Here is a 17659-nt window from a genome sequence, read left to right as displayed (position 1 = left end):
CAGCCAAAATAATATTTAGTCATTGTTTTCCAAGATATACATATAGAAAAATATATCAAGTGACAAATGTAAAGCAGGTTGTCCATGGTGACAAACACAGTTTTCTTAGCACCACAAAGATTTATCAGCTAATTGTTTTGGTTTTGTCTCAAATGTAATATTATATATATCATATATATTCACTCAAAAAAAACCTATCCAATAGGAAACAAAACAACAGACAGACAATTTAGCAACCAGCTTTTGAACACAGAGGAGCATTCTCCAGCTTAGGAGCTGAGATATTATTCTCAGGAGTTAATACTGAACAGACACAACTCAATATGAATGCTAATGATGGTCAGTATCTGAATGAGTACACAGGCAACTGTTTGCAAATAAATTATTATATGAACTACACTTAACTGCACCCAAGTGGCCAAAATAAGTTTTAATGTTGCATTTGTTTATACAAAAAATGTGGCTGTGGCAGGAAAACATTAAATGATATCTGTCTATTTCAGGCCTTAACTAAAGAAAAGATGTGCATCGTATTCATCGCTGCTCACTGAGCCATTTGTCCAAATCTAGCTGCCACTATTGAGTGTCTGGAAACCACATCGACGACCACTGCCATAACACTGACACAAGACAGGAACTAAACAGATTTCTTCAAGTAGTATTTCAGTCTGAGTTAGGCTTGTAGTAATATATTTCCATGAGTAACCACAAGACAGGCCCTTGAGTTATTATTCCTCCTCTTTCCTTTTCTTGGATTGTCAGTAATGGTATCCTCATTAGAAAGGGCTTAGCCGGAGTGAGACGCAGACACATAAAAACAATATGTAAATCATGCAGATTAAGGCTTATAATGTATAATAAAAGTTCATTTTGACGACACATGTATTTACAACAATACATCATGTGTGCACTACTGGAGGGAGGTTTGTTTTGAACGAACAAAAAGCCCCTCTATAAGCATCAAAGTGCATTTGTGCCCCTTTTGGCCACGGCCTCAGGTCAGGTCTCAGCACAGTGTGACTTCTGAGGAGAGGCTCACGCCAAAGCCTCGTGCACAGACATCTCTTTGTAACCTGCTGGCTCGGTGTCCACACTGTCATCGAAGCATCTCCTGCTGATACCATCATAAATCATCTCTTCAAAGGACCGCAGAGTTCGAGTCTCTGCCATCTCTTACGTGACCTCCACAATTACTGTTGCGAAACAAGGATTTTGAGCCAGACAGACACATATAAAAAGGGAGATACAATGATGGTTTCGGGAGTGAAAGTGAGTGTTAGCTTTGTAGCCCCAACCAGACAAAATACAAATTGACCTTGTGGATGCCACACTACGAGATCAAAGCAGGAAGAGCTAAAAACCCCAGACAGAGCAAACAAAGCTGAGTTTTCTCTGCTCTTATGAAAGTTTCAATTTAGATACAAAAACACAAGTTACATAAGAAAACACTGCATTAAGCTGAAAACACATGGTGCTGAAATAAGAATTAAAATATTAGAGATGTAAGGCTTACCTCCACAAAGACTTGTTGATTCGGTGAAACCGGGAAGAAGGCCTGGCGCGAGGGGTTGTTAGTCGGCGGCGTGTTGTACACCTCCATAGTGAACGTCATGTTGTTGACCGGCTGCCTGGACGGTCCCGGTACAATCCTGGGAAGTGTTTCAGAGGTTCCCTGGTTCTTTCTGTATGTGCAGTTGAACTAGGAGGTGAGCAAAACAAAGCCAACACAAATATCAGCAGGGCTCTGACATCAGATTCCATCGCAGAGGACCCTAACCCTACATGACTGTGTCTCAACAAAGCCACATCAAGATGAACCAGAAATTACGCAAAGAACCCAAGAGATACTGTATAAACAAGGTCAATAAGCTGGAGAATAGGAAAGGATGAGACAAAGGAAAATAAGTCAGGAGAAACTTCAAATTGGAAAATGTCAGCTCAAGTTCACGAAAAAGACATCATGGAAAGAGGGAGAGATTTCAGGAGCCAGTTTTTTTATTTTACAAGCACCAAGGGACTCTGGGAAACGGAGTCTCCTCCAACTGAGCATGAATTACATTGAGATGTAGATGATCAGTTGTCAGTAGTCAACTTTAACCCTGCGATTAAGTGCAGCTCGCACAGAGAGAGAACCACAATAATAAGTCCACTGTCTTACCTCGATGACAGACTGGTGCTCTGTGGGCTCGCTGACCGTCCTCTCTAACTCAACCGGGTCCCTCGGGAACGGCACGCCTCCGGATTCCAGATCCACAAAATCCAGTGGCCGACCACTCCCATCCTTGTTCTCAGCATGACTTATCAAGACCTGCGACCCACAGAGGAGACGGTTACTCACCAAACACAAGGCCCAGCAGAGTGAGTGAAAGAATAACTCACAAAAATCATTTCCAGATTTTTTTGTCCCAATCAGATCCTGTTGCAAGTATAGTATTGCTTAATTCAGGCAGAGATTTGAATCTACGAGACGGATTGCCAAAATATTCAGTAACCAATGAGTTGGGTCTAACATGTGGTAATGTCCTGTGGCTTCAGCAGTGGGACTAGCACTGGTCAAACACACAAAACACACTTTTGATTTCTCAACAGAGCAGAGGCATGTCAGAGTCTGTGGTTATGACTCTCAGCTTTGGGAGGATTTTGATTTAATGAGGTAAGAGGAACATTTCAATGATGCTAACAGTGTTGTTTTGTTAGCTGATCTGCTGTTGGTGCCACCGCTGAGTGAAAACAACAGGAGAGCCAACGCAGATTGTCTGTGATGTGTGGGGACTTGGACAAAGAAAATGAATCTCTTTTGACCAGAGATCAGAGGTTATCCCTGCGTCCAAGTGCAAACACAAAGGATGACCTTGGACATGTGCCCTGCATTTCAGTCTGCTTTTGACTGAATACGTGTTCCTCCAAATTTCCCCCCACAAAGGATTTCACAAGGCCGGGTAGGAAGTGATTCATCTCTGCTTGTTAGGACAAACACGCTGTATGAATGCATTCCATAATAATGAAGTTACCCGGGGATGTCACATGTGAATATTGAATCCCACGATCAAGTGGTTACTGTCACATTAAAGTCGAACAGAAATTTGATCCCTCACTTTTCCTTTTTCCTCTCACTTCTTTCCTTTCATTTAAAGGCCGTATAAAACATGACACTGGAGCTGTAGCAGCTCTGCTCTTTTTTCCACTCATCCACAAAAGAGGATAAAACTGCTTATGGACATATTTGTGGAAACAGGGTTGAGATATCCGAGTGGCCATTTCCCACTTTGAGAAGCTGACTGACGTCTGAGGACATTTGAGGACACGCTGTGAAAGTCTGTTGTGAACATCGTAGTCCTGTGCAGCCGACAAGGATCGAAACAAGATGGTGCTTTCCTCACTTTTTAAAGAAACTCACATAGCGAGGATGTGAGGCTAACTAGCTTTTCTGGGTACAGGTGTTATCTGTTGGAAAGTGGAGCTGGTTAGCCTGGCTTGCTAACGTGAACACTCCCACAAGGTACTTGTATTTGTGTGGTTATTTGAACACATTCTGAGTCATTGTAATTCCATGTGGCGTTTGTACCCCATTGGTCAGTGAGGCAGTTGAACTAGCGTTAGTTGTCTCTCTCTCTCTCTTTCAATGAGACACTTTAAAAATACATTCTTTGGTTTTATGTAATAATCACAGGTTTATTTGCATGGTTTGTTTAAAACTACAATGTAATAACAGGTATTTTACTCACAGAGTTTAAGTGGAGGGCCATAGGGCTTCCCTGCATGGCAAATACGGTGGTCTCACAGCCTGTCAGAGGAGTTTCCAGCGTGTAGTGGGTGGCATTGACTGTTGCTTTGCATTTTGGGTCTAGCAGTGTGAGGTTGGCATGAATAAATCCGTTCGCCTGTGGAAAGATCAAAAAATGGTAATACTGGATGAAGATCAAAAAAATAAATCCCTTATTAACTCATTTTAAAAATAGTAAAAAAAACAGTTGAGCGGTTGTGTGAGACTTTAAGTTCCCAGGAATAAACAAATCCCACAAGGTGGTCTCGCTCCAGCCCCGGCTTCCCCTAATTACAGTCTATGCCAGTTTCCATTCTGTGATGTGGGCTGACTGAGCTGTCCCCGTGAACGGATGCCAAGTGTCGGGACCAGTCCTACTTTCTTCAGTGTCAGCCAGCGTGAGCCAGGAACACAAACTAAATCGACTTATTTTGATTAAACCACAAGTGACCATTAGATCTGTGTGTTAAAACGGATACTACAGTTTGCTATTGTTACACTGACTGATCACAGTAATATACAATAATAAAAATGTTACAGATGCCTGCACACACTATCATTCCCCTTAACATTAACAAATCCATATAAATCCTTGCTAGAGATTTACAAACGCTTAGATCTGCTTGCTCCTCACAGTTTCATTTGATAAAAAACTTGTTCTGTGTCCATTACTTGACTTTTGCTGGTAAATAATATAATTCATTTGATGCAATACTGAGTAATTTGTTTCCAGCTTCCGATTTGAATCGATTTTTGTGTTTCTTAATTTGTGTAATATTGAAAAGGTGCGCCATATGTATTTTGTTTTATGACATAATCTTATTAAACTACAAAAAGCTGTAGCTGTGTATGCTCATAGACAGGATCTGTGATAAATAACATCAATGCTGTCCACTCACTTGCAGAGTCTCTTTGTCAATGCTGACCACCATCCTTGTGTCCTCGCACTGCACACTGAGGCCAACACTCAGGACGCCCTGCTGCTCCTCTGGCTCACTGTTCTCCCAGGGCCGGTCGTCGAGGATGGAGGGACGCTGCAGGTGGGGCCGGCCTGAGCGTCGCGAAGCAACTCCTGCTCCTGGATAAGGACTGGAGTCGCGCAGGATGGAGAGCTCCGGGGGCAACATGCTCTCCAGAGGATCCACCACATCTGGAAGTCACACATGTTTATGGCCTCGTGAGACTGATTTTACGGGCAGGGAAATTACACAGGGCGACGACTATAAAACCATTCCACAATATCACCCTAGCTTCTCTGCAATGACAGAGAAATGTGCAATAGGAGTCAGAAAAAGCATTAGCTCGTATTTGAACAATTATTGAATTTAACACAATATTACTATTTCTGCAGAAGTATAATCTAAACAGTTTTTTCCTATTTACCTGGCTCTCTTAGTCTGATGCTGAAGTGGTTAGCTACAGGAGTGCTGGTGTAAGATGTGACTGGACTGTAACCATGGTCCTCTGCCCACTTGATCAAGGCTTGTGATCCTGATGGCAAGTGCTGCTTGGGGGATTTGGACACTTGCATCAGTCTGTCTGTGGTGGAGCTCACAGCCACGGTGTCAGAGGCCTGTGGATGAAAAAGCAGAGATATACAAAAATGTCTCTTCTTGTATATTTCTCATGAAAGAGCATCGATTTAAGAGCACTTTTTACAGATCTTCAGACACAAAAGACATGATTTACTGTTCAGGAATTGTCGCAGATTTTCAACTTCAAGTCCAGCCCTGCACGTATATAAGTGGTAAGTGTGACTCATGTGTATGAGTGTGAGGGAATGGGCGTGTCGCAGCTTGATCGATGCAGAGGAGCCGACATGTTAGTTTGCTCCTAAAATGTGTGTCCTGCCCTGTTGCACACGCTCTGTTGCTTTCTCCCTGTGTGAGAGAAAGCTGACTCTTTCTCACAGAACATTTCCCACTCTTTTAAATGTCTCGTGCAAAGCAGAGGAAAACCCAGATTCTGGGAGAAGTGGGGCTTCACTTTTACGAGGCTGTCATATCACACGCATAGCCGGCGGTTTCGCAAACACTCACTGCGAAAGCCCAGTATCCTGCTGTCACGTAAAAGTCATCGGGTCAGCTATTTTGGAACGACTAAATGGCCTCATGTTTAGACTGACAATCTTAAACATTTGACAAAGAAGATAATGCAGAGCAGCACTTGTCAGTACTTGTGTCTGTAGCAGGTTCTGCTGGTGGAGTCATGTTGTGTAGTTATCACGACAGTGTTAAAATTAATAGGAGACCATTTAAACACATATTCACCTGTTGTTTTAGCGTCTCATGAAAATTAGTATATTTCATACATTGCAAAATTGAATATAGTACACATTACAGAATAAAAAAAACATAGTGGAAGATAAGTAGTTAAGGTTGTAGCATTAAAATTACTCACTGAACTAATAAATGTACTTGAGCCAAACAAGAACCTTTCATGATGGTGGTGGCAGCTGATCGTGGACTATGATTACAACAAGATTGCTTGATATACAATATGACTACTCACTTACACTACCATTACTGGCAATAACTCATACATTTCAATTATCCTCGCTGCTCCCTTCATCTCTATCAGACTATTTCGAATGTAAAATATAAAAAATATATTTAACTTTTAATTAAAACTATATTAAAAACAATTTCTTCTTATCAGTGTTGTAAATACTGATGTGTTTTTTTATGTGTTCAGTTACACATTCGGCATCTATTGCACATCCCTCGCATGACCCCTCACATGTGGCTCTCTCTGAGGTTTCTGATTTGTTGAGCCCTGAAACAAATTGTGATTTGTGAATATGGGCCATACAAATAAATTTGATTGATTGATTGAAATGTTGGTGGCATTATCTAACAAGACAGATGATCACAACATTATTACAATTCAGTGCAAGCAGGATCTGAAGAAATCCACTCACAAACTAATCTCTATAAACAGATTCTGCATGTAATGAATCAGTAGGCGAGGAACCATTTTAGGGCGGGAAAACTTCTGGTTTCTGTTTCTAGTTTGACCGAATAACGTTTGAGCTAGCATGCTGATACCTGTTTAATAGAAATGTTGTCCCTACAAAAAGTATCACTGTTAATGTTTTGTGTGGAGAAACTTTCAACTTGTGTGGACTTGTCGCACAGGTACGGAAGACCGAGTCTTGATCAGGATATTCGCTGTCTGAACCGGAAGCCCCAAAATATTGGCTGTTGCTGCCAGAGGCCAATGAGCTCTGACATTGCTCACAAACTGACCTACATTGGCATCTTTAGAACCAGTGCCAAAGGACACTGCTCACCTTCAGCTTTGGAAACTTCTTCATTTTATGACAAGTTATTAATCCATTGATTAACTAATGATGATAATCTATTGTTATTTGTAGGTCTAATGTGCAAATTAGTAACTGATTTGAATCTTTTGTGCCGTATTTAACTTAATAAATCTAGAATGTACACAGGAGAGTTATTTAGATTCTTGACCTAAGCTGTTGTATTGTTCTACAAGGACCACGTGTTTTGTGCTTATAAGAAAACATATACAGTGTCTGTAATGCCCCTCCATCAGAAGCTTTGCTATCCATGTGTGCTGTTCTGTACATTTCGCAGGCGCAGAGCTTACATTACACTCGCACAACCTGACTGCCTTACTGTACAGCAGTGATCAGGCAGCTGAACAAACACGCTGGCAAAAGCGCTGCATCATGGTTCCAGCTGCCCCGCTGGAGTATCAGCATTACACACTGAGGAAACACAGAAACCTCCCGCACACCTCGGCTGAAATCAGTACAGGTCTAACGGAGCAGAGGGGTTCGCACAAGAGCACGGGTCGGCCATAGAGTAAACACAAGTCACTAGACTCAGCACAAGTGAAATGTTCTGGGAAACGTAGAATGCTGGGTTATATCCGTTTTTACAGCCCAGAATTTTTGGTTCAAGAGCTTGGGTTTTAAATTACATCCCTGGAAAAATGTCAGTGGTTGGACAACTGCCAGCTGCCTATCAACATGAACTACGGTTCAACTATTCTTCCTAAATGTACACTGGTGTCATATTCGTACAGTTTCTATGGGTCCTGGGTAACACTAATGAAGATTTAATATCAAAACTGTTTACTCATGCTCAGTGTTGATATGTATGAAACCATTTTTCTTAGTGAAGGGCACACTGATATATAATAGTAATTAACTAGGGTTTGTCTTCTGTGTGTGGCAAGGAGGTCCTAACAGCTCGCAGCTTAACAAAATGCCTAAAGCAAGCGTCGCTCATAATTCACGTCATGACTGATGGGAAGACTTTATGTGCAGCTGAAGTGCTTTAGTAGCCTTGGCCCCACCGATCCTGCCCCTGGCTCTCTGAACGCGATGACAATCCCTGGAGCTGCCGCGATGACATTTTCACAGTTCCTCCTATAACCTGTTATCCCCCCACCCTCTCGTGCAGCTGGGACCAGGCGCCAATTCGCCACACATTCTGGTGTGAGAAATTCTGTGGGTCAGTGGTGCAAAGTGATGACATCTCCGTCCGTGACAGGACTTGTAAGCCCCGGTGATGTGTGACAAGACTGAATCAAATCTCAGCGGTGAAAGCCCATAAAGGCAAAAAAAACAGGCATCTCTGGATGGAAGGCTTTTGTGTGTTGTGATGGTGCTCGCTTACCACAATCTCCAGGTTGCCAATCACACGGTGGCTTTTGATGACCCAGTTGACAGACTTGGTGCACTTGAGCAGCAAGACGACGTCGCGATGCAGGGGGGCATCTTCCTCCAGAGGCCTTAGATCCACAACGACATCCACCTGGAAAGCACTGAAGAGAGGGAGAGAGAGAAAAAGGAATCTTTGGATGGTTGGGTAGTGTTATCGTACTTTCTGTGTCTGGCCAACTAATTAAAAAGCTGGATGAATTCCCAGAAAAAAAAGAGCAGACATATGCACGACAGACCAGATACCACTGGAGTGAGATTCAGCTACCAACACATTCCCTCCAGGGGAGTGAGGAGATTATCTGGAAACCTGGACTCTGAGAGCAAATATTGAAATATTTGTCTCAAAGGAACACCACTAAGTTTAAAGTACCCCCCCCCCCCAAAAAAAACCACTGGAAATTAGTGGGAGCGTTTTTTACCTAACAAATAAACTGTGATAACATGCATTCTTGGCTTCAGCTGCTTTTGCCGCTCACCTGCTGGAGTTGGGGGCTTGCAGCTCGATGATGTGGACCTCTTGGTCTTTGTCGAGGCCAGACAGCACGCAGCCCTTTGAAGGCTGGGGCTCGACGTAGCCGCCCAGGTAGTTCAGAGACAGGAACTTGGTATCAATCTTGCAGGTGTCAGAAAACACTGGGTCTGAAAGTCGAGAGATGTTTGTGTTAGTTGTCGGGGGTTCTGTGAGGCTATTTTGGTCTCGCAAGAGTGGAGATGAATGGATTGTTGTTGCCCCTCTAGCACAGAGGGAGTCCGGGTCCAAGGTCAGCAACAGAACAGCACCCCCTGCTTCTGGGAGGGTTTCAGTGTCCTGCACGCAGACACTAGGGATACATCCATAGGACTACATTTTCTGTACACTGAAGCATTTTAGCTCTGTATCAGTTTAATCCATATCCATACTAACACGACTGAAAACACATATCATGTACATTGGGGCTGTGAGGGCCGGTGTATACAGATTGCTCGAATAATAGCTAATCTCCTTTGAATGTAAACAGTTGTATCATTGTAAAATGCAGAATTTATCAGCACTAACTGCTGTTAGCGTGACAACAGGGTCAGCAAAGCTGGTAAGTGATAATCAATGTTGCGTTCCACACTGGTAGCTGAGGCTAATGCTGGTTGTTGTCCAGAAGGAGGTCATGTGTTACTAACCTGCGGAATCAGTGAAGCTATGTTGGGACTGAAAAGACCAAATCAGCAAGAGGTTGTAAGTGTCTTCATCATTGTTTCCAAACACCTCGGTTTCTGCCCATCCAGACCTATACACAGCACTGGAGTTTTCAAACTAAAACGGGGCCAGCAGCCTTTACAAACTTCTCAGTTTAAGCGGCTATAAGACTCTGGAGTAGTTCCGTTCAAGCTGAAGTACAGCTTCTCTGAAACCCTGCAGCCAGTATTCCAATTGTCTCTCCTACGCCTTTTTTTCTTTCTTTCCCGGACGAGGTGTTGGCATGACCTCTCTTCCTCTCAACAGGAATATTCCTCTTTTTATTTCACATGGGAAAACTAATCCTGATATTTTATCAGACTACCTCAACAAAGGCAGGACAACAACATTTCATCAAAGCCTCTAGTGTTTTTTCCTCCGCATTTCAAAAATGTAAGTACCTTCAGAACAAGAAAAGTTAAGCTCCTTCTCAGCACTCATAGAAAGCACAAGACAGATGCTTCCTTATTTGGCAAGCAGAGCCTTGGACAAAGTGTAAACTGAAGGTTGGCACCTTCCTCTCCGGAACAGGAGAGACCTGGAGTGCAGCGCTGGGTAGGAAGCAAAGTGAGAGTGCGTCCATCTTCATGAAAATGCTATTGAAGATATGAAGCAGTGGAAATCTACAGCTACTTGCTTGAAGTAAACATCATGGCACTCTGGGCTTTTGCCAAACCACAGCCCCCTAATGACATGAGCCAAAAGCTTGAAGGCTGAGCAACCACTCTGCTCTACACAGCAACCAACAACATAGAGAGAGAACCGATCAACAGGAGGAGTGGAGCCATCGTGTCTCTCCAGACATGAGCTGTGCCTCATTTCCATGTCGTGAAAGATGCTCATTAAAAACATGCTTTGTGTGAGAGCTGGTGTATTGTGAGGTCTGGACATGTTCTCTGTTCACCGTGTGGACCAGGCCAGTAGAGAATCAAGAATGGTCAAGTCCACAGATTCATACGTCTGTGAGGATCAATCATCATCTCCCCTGTGCTTCTTCCCTTCAGACTTCTAATTCCTCCTTTTTCCCCCTATCTTTATAGAAGAGATTTATCTCCTGCTGACCTCTGTTGCTTTTCCACTGACATCTGCTATGTGTTCCCTCCACAAGAAGATATTACATTACTTTTGTTCTCATTTCACTGTTAAAAATAAAATTGTTACTTCTCAACTCAGTTGCTGTTTACATGCACAGTGGTATCCTGGTCATGAGGGTTTTCGCTGTTTTGATCACATTCGACATATGGAGTTGACATGTAACAGTGAGAAATCTAGTTATTCCCCGTACTCATGATTACTTCAAGTATCATTCATAACCGTGTTTGCTCAGGTCGCTGTGTTGTTTAACATTACCATGATTACAACAACACAGCCTAATAGCAATTTAGATTTTGGCCAGTGTCATGCTGCCAAGAACCAGGGCACAGAACCAGGGCGCAGAGAATGAAGATACAGAGCCATGACTGTTGGGAACTGTTTGTTACATGCACAGGTAGTCAGCAGTCAGCACAAACCGGAAGGAAATGAATATATGCACCAGTATCCGTGTTACTTACGGAGGTACTCGAGTAAACTTGCATTTCTCGAAAAGGGCTTATCCAGGACACTGATATGACCTTTATATGCTTTAACACAAAAATGTGAAACTTCAAAAACCTGATAATAAACAGGATACGAGTCTGCGTGTAAACACAGTCAGACAAAACTGTGCACAAGAGGCAAATGATGGATGTTTCTCAGAACTTGACTACTAATATTGTTGGTGACTTAATTTCCACCATCCAACGTCTTGAAGTTTAACCTTATGATTTTCATTAAATCAAACACTGGTTTTGATACTATTTATAGTTGGAATTTCTGTTTAGCAATGAATATTTAATTTGTTATTATCTTTCTAAACGATATTTTAAAGTGTTAGTGGCAGAGTCAGCCACCCACTGTGCTGAGTTCAAATTCTGGTTCATTGGTTTATTGCTTTATTTTCTGTCCATCCACTAATCAATTAATAAATTGTTTCAGCTCTAGAGAGCCAGAGTTTGGAGGTTTTGTGTTTACATTTAAAATGTGTAATTACTGTATACTGCATGAAATGATCTGTCATTCAGTCAAAATCCTCAAACACATGATCCCTGCACATTCTTTACTCTCCTGGGGTCTTAAGGCTACAAGCAGCCGCGACTCAGAAACACCACAGAAAGCCTGTTAAATAGCCTGTTGAGAGAAAGAAATTCTTTTAGGAGAGTTAGTGCATGTAAACCTGGAGGCAGGGCTGCAACACAAAAGCCAAGTGAAGTTCTGGGAGCTGAAGGGGAATGGGGAGGTGTTGCCTTGGGGGCCCAGAGCTATGTTTGGGAATTTTAAGAATCTAGCAGCACACACACCTTCTCCAACTTTGATGTAGAGATCTTGAGTCATCCTGAGCTCAGAGAAAGAGGTGACTGCCCTGTACTTCTTCTGGGCCCAGCTGAGGAGGTGCTCATTGCCATGGGGAAGTGTCTCCTTCTGGATCTGGCAGGTGAGCGAGAAGTTTCCTGGCTGAAAGTGGACCTCTGAGCCCTCCGATACCTTGAGGAGGAGAAAAAGACGAGAGAGTTAGAGGATAAAGGATCAGCTATGATAAGCTCTTATCTCAGCTCTATGCAATACGATTGTACATGTCAAAATACTGGAGAGATCACTGCATGTTTTCTTTTGTCAATTCAGTGTTAATGAGGCCCAGCATCCTTTTCAGTTTTCTACTGAATTAAAACACAATATATGCACAATCTGCCTTCACGCAATCTATATTTAGTGCTACTTTTCAAGATTTCCTCCAGGAGTGACTATGTGCACATAAATGTAATCTCATCGACATTCATCCTAACCCTAACCCTGTGGCAGAGCACTCCATCCCACCCATTATTTGAAACCCTCTACAAATATACTCTGCGTATTTTTACACACGTTTCTCTTCACAATAAGGTGTCTGGTTTCCAGTGTTTACACAGGGTGCTGCGCCGCAGTGCGTCACCGCATATGTGCACGTCTGCTTGAAAATGGTCACAAGAGCTGACAGACAGACACACTGTCCGACATCAATATACTCTATTCATAAAGCACTTTTCTTATCAATGTTACAAAGTGCTACATATGAATAAATAACACCACACATGGAGATAAAATGAGAATAAGACAAAAGAACATGAGCAATAAAAAAATTTAACAATTAAACAGATAATATGTTTGTATTCATATAAATTTTTCTACTTAAGATGCAAATATAAATCCAAATTTCTTCTGCATATTTTCGCCAATTAATTAATCAGTTGGTCTCTATTTGAGACTTGAGTCTGTCTAGAGTTCCATTATTTTGGAGCTCTAATAGCAAAAGCTCAGTCATCCATTGTTACGAGGCGTGACCTGGGAGTAACCAGTAGGGCTCCATCCGCTGATCTCAGAGCTCGTATTGGTGGTCACAAAAAAAATAAATCAGGGAGAAGTCTTAACTATATGGAGCGTAGAGAAGCGCTGATTTGAGTTTGACACGGAGGGAAACTGTCAAAGTCGTATTTAGGAGGGACCACCTCTGGCACTTAGTGGAGCTCTGCCCATATGCTTCATTTCAGTCAGATAAACATTCACATGTGCTGAAAACCTACCGAACAACCGTACGAGTCCAAGCGCACAGTCTAGACAGCCTACCTCATTTTATTTCCCTGCTTGTTTTCTTTCTCCCAAGGTATCCTATCTGTGTGCACGTGCTGAGACATTGCTGGCGGGCCCAATTAAAACGTTAAATTCACTTTAATCCAAGAGAATACGTGAGATAATTTCTTTGTGATGATGTTATTAAGCTAAATTGCAATCATGCTTTAATGTAATAGAATAACATCCCTTTGGGGTGTTGAGGTATTTCAGACATAACTATTTAAATTCCCCTCATGCACAACATCTGGCTGTCTGACCTCTGGAGCGCTCCTCAGGATGTTCCTGGCATTGTCACCAGAGGCAGTAAATACTGGAGACAGACTCTATCGAAGAACTCACGTCGATTTTTATTTTTAGTGTGTTTACTATGATAAGGAGGAACATAGTGAGAGAGAGACAGCGAAGAGGGGAGAAGTGGTGGCTTCGGGCGATGAGTAGGGGTTGGGGTTTGCTTCGCTATACCCTTGCCAAGCTCAGCAGAGTTTATCAGTTTAATTGCGGGAATATGACTGTAATTAGTCGCAAAGAATTAGAGGGGAACGACTGAAAGTCAAATCAGCTCCAGGCCTTCCAGAGCACTGAAAACCTCAGGAATTTGAAAGAGGGAAGCGAGGGACCCACTGTGGGCTTTAACTAACTCTCTCTCTCTCTCTCTCTCTCTCTCTCTCTCTCTCTCTCTCTCTCTCTCTCTCTCTCTCTGCAAACTATTAACAAAAACTGTCACTCAGTGCTGATACCTTTGTTACTAATGCACTTACATAAATCAGCCAAACCTTCTTACAATTTTAAAGAAAACTACTGTGGTCATGAAAATTGGATGTATTTGATTTTTTAAACCAGAGCATGATTTGTTTCTTAACATATCTACCTATTAATTCCAGAAACATCTGAAGCAGCCTCTAAGTAAATATTATCCTCACTATATGAGAGTATAGCTCATCTCCTATTAAGTGATCTGTTGCTGTTATTTCCAACAAACTTGGTCTTGATGGGGCTTGTAATGCGCTTCTGAAGTTGAAATACATGAAAACTGGATATTACCTGGACTTTAAGAGGAATTCCTCAGACTTGGCAGGTGAGATCAATCAAAGAATGGAGAGGAGAAGTTTGCTTCATACCATGGGGACTGAGACTCGTGCTCTTCCTCTGGGTAATGGTAGAAACTCATGCACTCATGTTTGTGATGGTATTTGCAGGCAGGTATGCTGCTTCAGCATGGACACTTCAATGACGTGTGTCGGTTCAGTATCATACATGCTTTAAGTTAAATTCTAATGCAGTTTGCACTATGACATAACACCCTTCTTTATCATCTGCTGCGATAATCTGCCAGTACTGATCATCCTGCAGGGCCGATGAACACTGAAGAGAATATTCCGTGATCTTCCTGCCTATACGCCTGAGCATATTATGGCCATATGTGAAGTAAAAAGGAGAAGGCATGCCAAATGTTTGAGATCAATTATCACTGAGCTGTTATCCTCCACTGCGTTCTCACTAAGCAACACCCTGAGCCTGGAAAATCCCAAATGGCTGTTTGGAAATGAAGAGGTGTTGCAAGTAGAGGAGGAGGGATGGAAAGGGAAGAAAAGGTTGATAGATAATGTGACCACGCAATAGCTCTCTGGTGATATTAATGTGATAAATGCTCTTTTGGCTGATTTGAACTCCCCTCTGTTGATGAGATACAGGGAGCTAATCACGCCACTCGCTGCAGACGTGCATGTGTTCCTGTGAACTGGCCGGCTCTGTTGTGGAAAAAATAATACCATATGTCTCAGCGCCGCTCTGGAGCGCTCCTCTGCCATTTCTGTCTCCGACTGAAAACCATCGTGGCTACCCCTGGTTTCCATTAACAATTACACTGAGGAGAGTGCTCGTGTGTGTGTGTGAGAGCAAAATGGACTCGTACTCGAACCTTCAACTAATGAAAGAGTGAAAAGGCAACGCTTGGCAAACAAACAGTAGGCAGCTCGGGCCAACAGCAAAACTTTACAGTGTTGTTCCATCAAGAGTCATAAAACATTCGCTGCGGATCAAGCCTTTCAAACAGAGATGCAACACAACCCCCCTCCCACAAACCTCCCAAAAGAAATATATACATTTGGCCACAAAGTCAACACAGCACACTCTGCACATGTGTCTCACTTTCAATCCTTGTGTCCCTTGGTAAAATAAAATTTGGCCTGATTTCAATTGTTCATATTTCACGACATTTTAGACCCTTGGTGATTCCTGCCTGCTGCCGATTGACAGGGTGTACTGCGGAGAGCATGTTTTACAACAAAAGTCTGGATTCTGGCTTTCTAAAAGCCGACAGGGTCGAGTGGCCAACAGCAACAGTGTGCGCCTGGCTCTGAAGCTCGTCCAACCAGCCCATCTGTGTCCGCGGAACTGTGAGTGCCGGGACCAGGAAACACGGACTGGCAGGCCTGATGCAGAGTCCAATTAGCCCGAGGAAAGAGCCTCTCCAATGGAAGGGCAGAGTGAGGGAGGTCTGGCGTGGCAACGGGTTTCTGTTCTGAAGCAGTGAGCCCAAACCAGTCCCTCTTGATTCTGTTTCTCTGTGCTTTCACCACAGCAACTTCTCATCTCTACCTGAGAGGTATACAGCTCACAAAGCGCAGGAGCTGGCAATGTCCCAAACACACTGACTTCATCTGTGGACACGGTACATGTATACTCTTGTGGCTGATGCAAGCTTTTAAATTAATTCACTGTTTTGGTAAACCCCTCCCCAAAGCGATTATCCAATCATAACATAACAACCATAACTAGGTACGGCAGGCCCTGCCGAGCTTCAGATTTCACCACATGCTGGAGCGGTTCTACACACGGCTGAAGAAACAAAGACACTCAGCACTTTAAGAGTTTGGAGGGTGGCGTCCTTTTTTTAGTCTTTTGAAAGCCATTAAATAACATTAAACAAGATTGTGTAAGTAATCCATTAAATTTGTTTGTTCTGATGTAAGCTTTGATTGACAGCAAGTCCAGCTTACTATACCTGACATTACTTACTAAGATGCACATCATTAACTAACTACATGACTATCGGGTACAGTAAAACATTACATCCACTGTCATGTATTCTCCAATCTTGCAGGATCAATTGTTGTCATAGAAAATGACTCAGATTTTCAAGTCATAACTCTGCCACCGATATCTCTGTGAACACACAGCTTTGACAGCATAGTTTGCAGTTTATTTAAGTGTTATGAAAGCAGTGGATCTCAACAGCTAACAAATAAAAGTCTGACGATGGCGAGGATTCTGGGTGTTGTTTGAGTTCTGCGGCATGTTAAGTGTTGTGTCACTGTGGAGAGAACCTGAGAAGAGGAGTGGCGTCTGGGACTCCTCTGGATTATGTGACAGTGTACTGTCGGGCTACTGGATAAGATATCAGCAGCTTTCTGTTGCCAGAGAACTTAGTGCTGTCACTCAAACACCAAAATACTTAACACCCAATTGAGCAGGGGCCCCTGTAGACAACATAGAGACTGCAGGGGCCTCCTTCTTCACTGTTAAGAATCCCTTTATCTGTCCTCGACCCACTTGAGGAACTGGACGACGAACACAGAAAGCTTATACAGAAAAGATTAGATGTTTCTTATTACATCCAATCAGATAGTTGATGTGACGGCCATATTGCCGGGGGGAAAAAACTCAGAGATTTTGAGAATAAAGTCGTAATATTATGAGAAAAGGTCCTGATATTACAAGAATGAAGTCAAAATTCAAAGCGACATATAAGTTGTTCTTAAGTATAGGTTTCACAAATAACTTGATATGTAGGCTCATCAGCACCACGTTATCATAAGTATAAGGCTTTTGTAAATATTGTATAAGAAACTTCAACATGGCCATCGAACGTTGAGCATGCGCAGCTACATGTAAATTAATCCAAAGTTACAAATTCCTCTAAAACAGACATCGTTGTCAAAAGTAAGCAACATGTTTTCATTCGTGATTAAGTGAAATGTCTCTGCTCTGCAAAACCACCGATGTCCACCATCATTAGACACACAGCAGTGGCTCTGGCTGGATTGTTGGTTTTAATGATGGTTGTCAGCTGTTCTCTGTCTGCCACCACTGACAAGGGGAGACATTTACTGTGATGCTGACCCGCTGCTCTCTGCAGAAAACACCCATCTCTTTGGCCACACATTATCACAGCTTAGGAAAACACCAGCAGGCAAGAAGCCCATTCATCTCCATGAAGTGCATCACAGCTTCTCTTGACATGAGAACATTCCCATTTACTACAGGAAATAACAATTTAAGGGAGTTTTTGGCACCCGAGCCTCAT

The 17659-nt window shown here is 42.7% G+C and overlaps 1 protein-coding gene across 5 annotated transcripts in view; it reads right to left on the bottom strand.

Annotated features, from left to right (window-relative positions):
• The window catches only part of tgfbr3 (transforming growth factor, beta receptor III), an 82008-nt gene that overhangs the window by 24892 nt on the left and 39457 nt on the right, over positions 1–17659 (bottom strand). For all 5 annotated transcript variants that reach the window (XR_004613625.1, XM_034582947.1, XM_034582945.1 and 2 more), the window contains exons 5-12: positions 12048–12231; positions 8936–9098; positions 8413–8560; positions 5147–5336; positions 4663–4913; positions 3726–3881; positions 2159–2308; positions 1514–1699 (exon numbers count right to left, since the gene is read on the bottom strand). Coding sequence is in view for 4 of the 5 variants with exons in the window: in XM_034582947.1 (XP_034438838.1) it covers positions 1514–1699; positions 2159–2308; positions 3726–3881; positions 4663–4913; positions 5147–5336; positions 8413–8560; positions 8936–9098; positions 12048–12231 (1428 nt within the window). In the remaining variant the exon portion in view is untranslated. The remainder of the gene's footprint in view (positions 1–1513; positions 1700–2158; positions 2309–3725; positions 3882–4662; positions 4914–5146; positions 5337–8412; positions 8561–8935; positions 9099–12047; positions 12232–17659) is intronic.

This window comes from Hippoglossus hippoglossus, chromosome 4 (genome assembly GCF_009819705.1).
Source record: "Hippoglossus hippoglossus isolate fHipHip1 chromosome 4, fHipHip1.pri, whole genome shotgun sequence".
Classification (NCBI taxonomy): Eukaryota; Metazoa; Chordata; class Actinopteri; order Pleuronectiformes; family Pleuronectidae; genus Hippoglossus; species Hippoglossus hippoglossus.
Note: the sequence above shows the minus strand (reverse complement) of the source record. Positions and strands in the feature narration are given on the sequence as shown.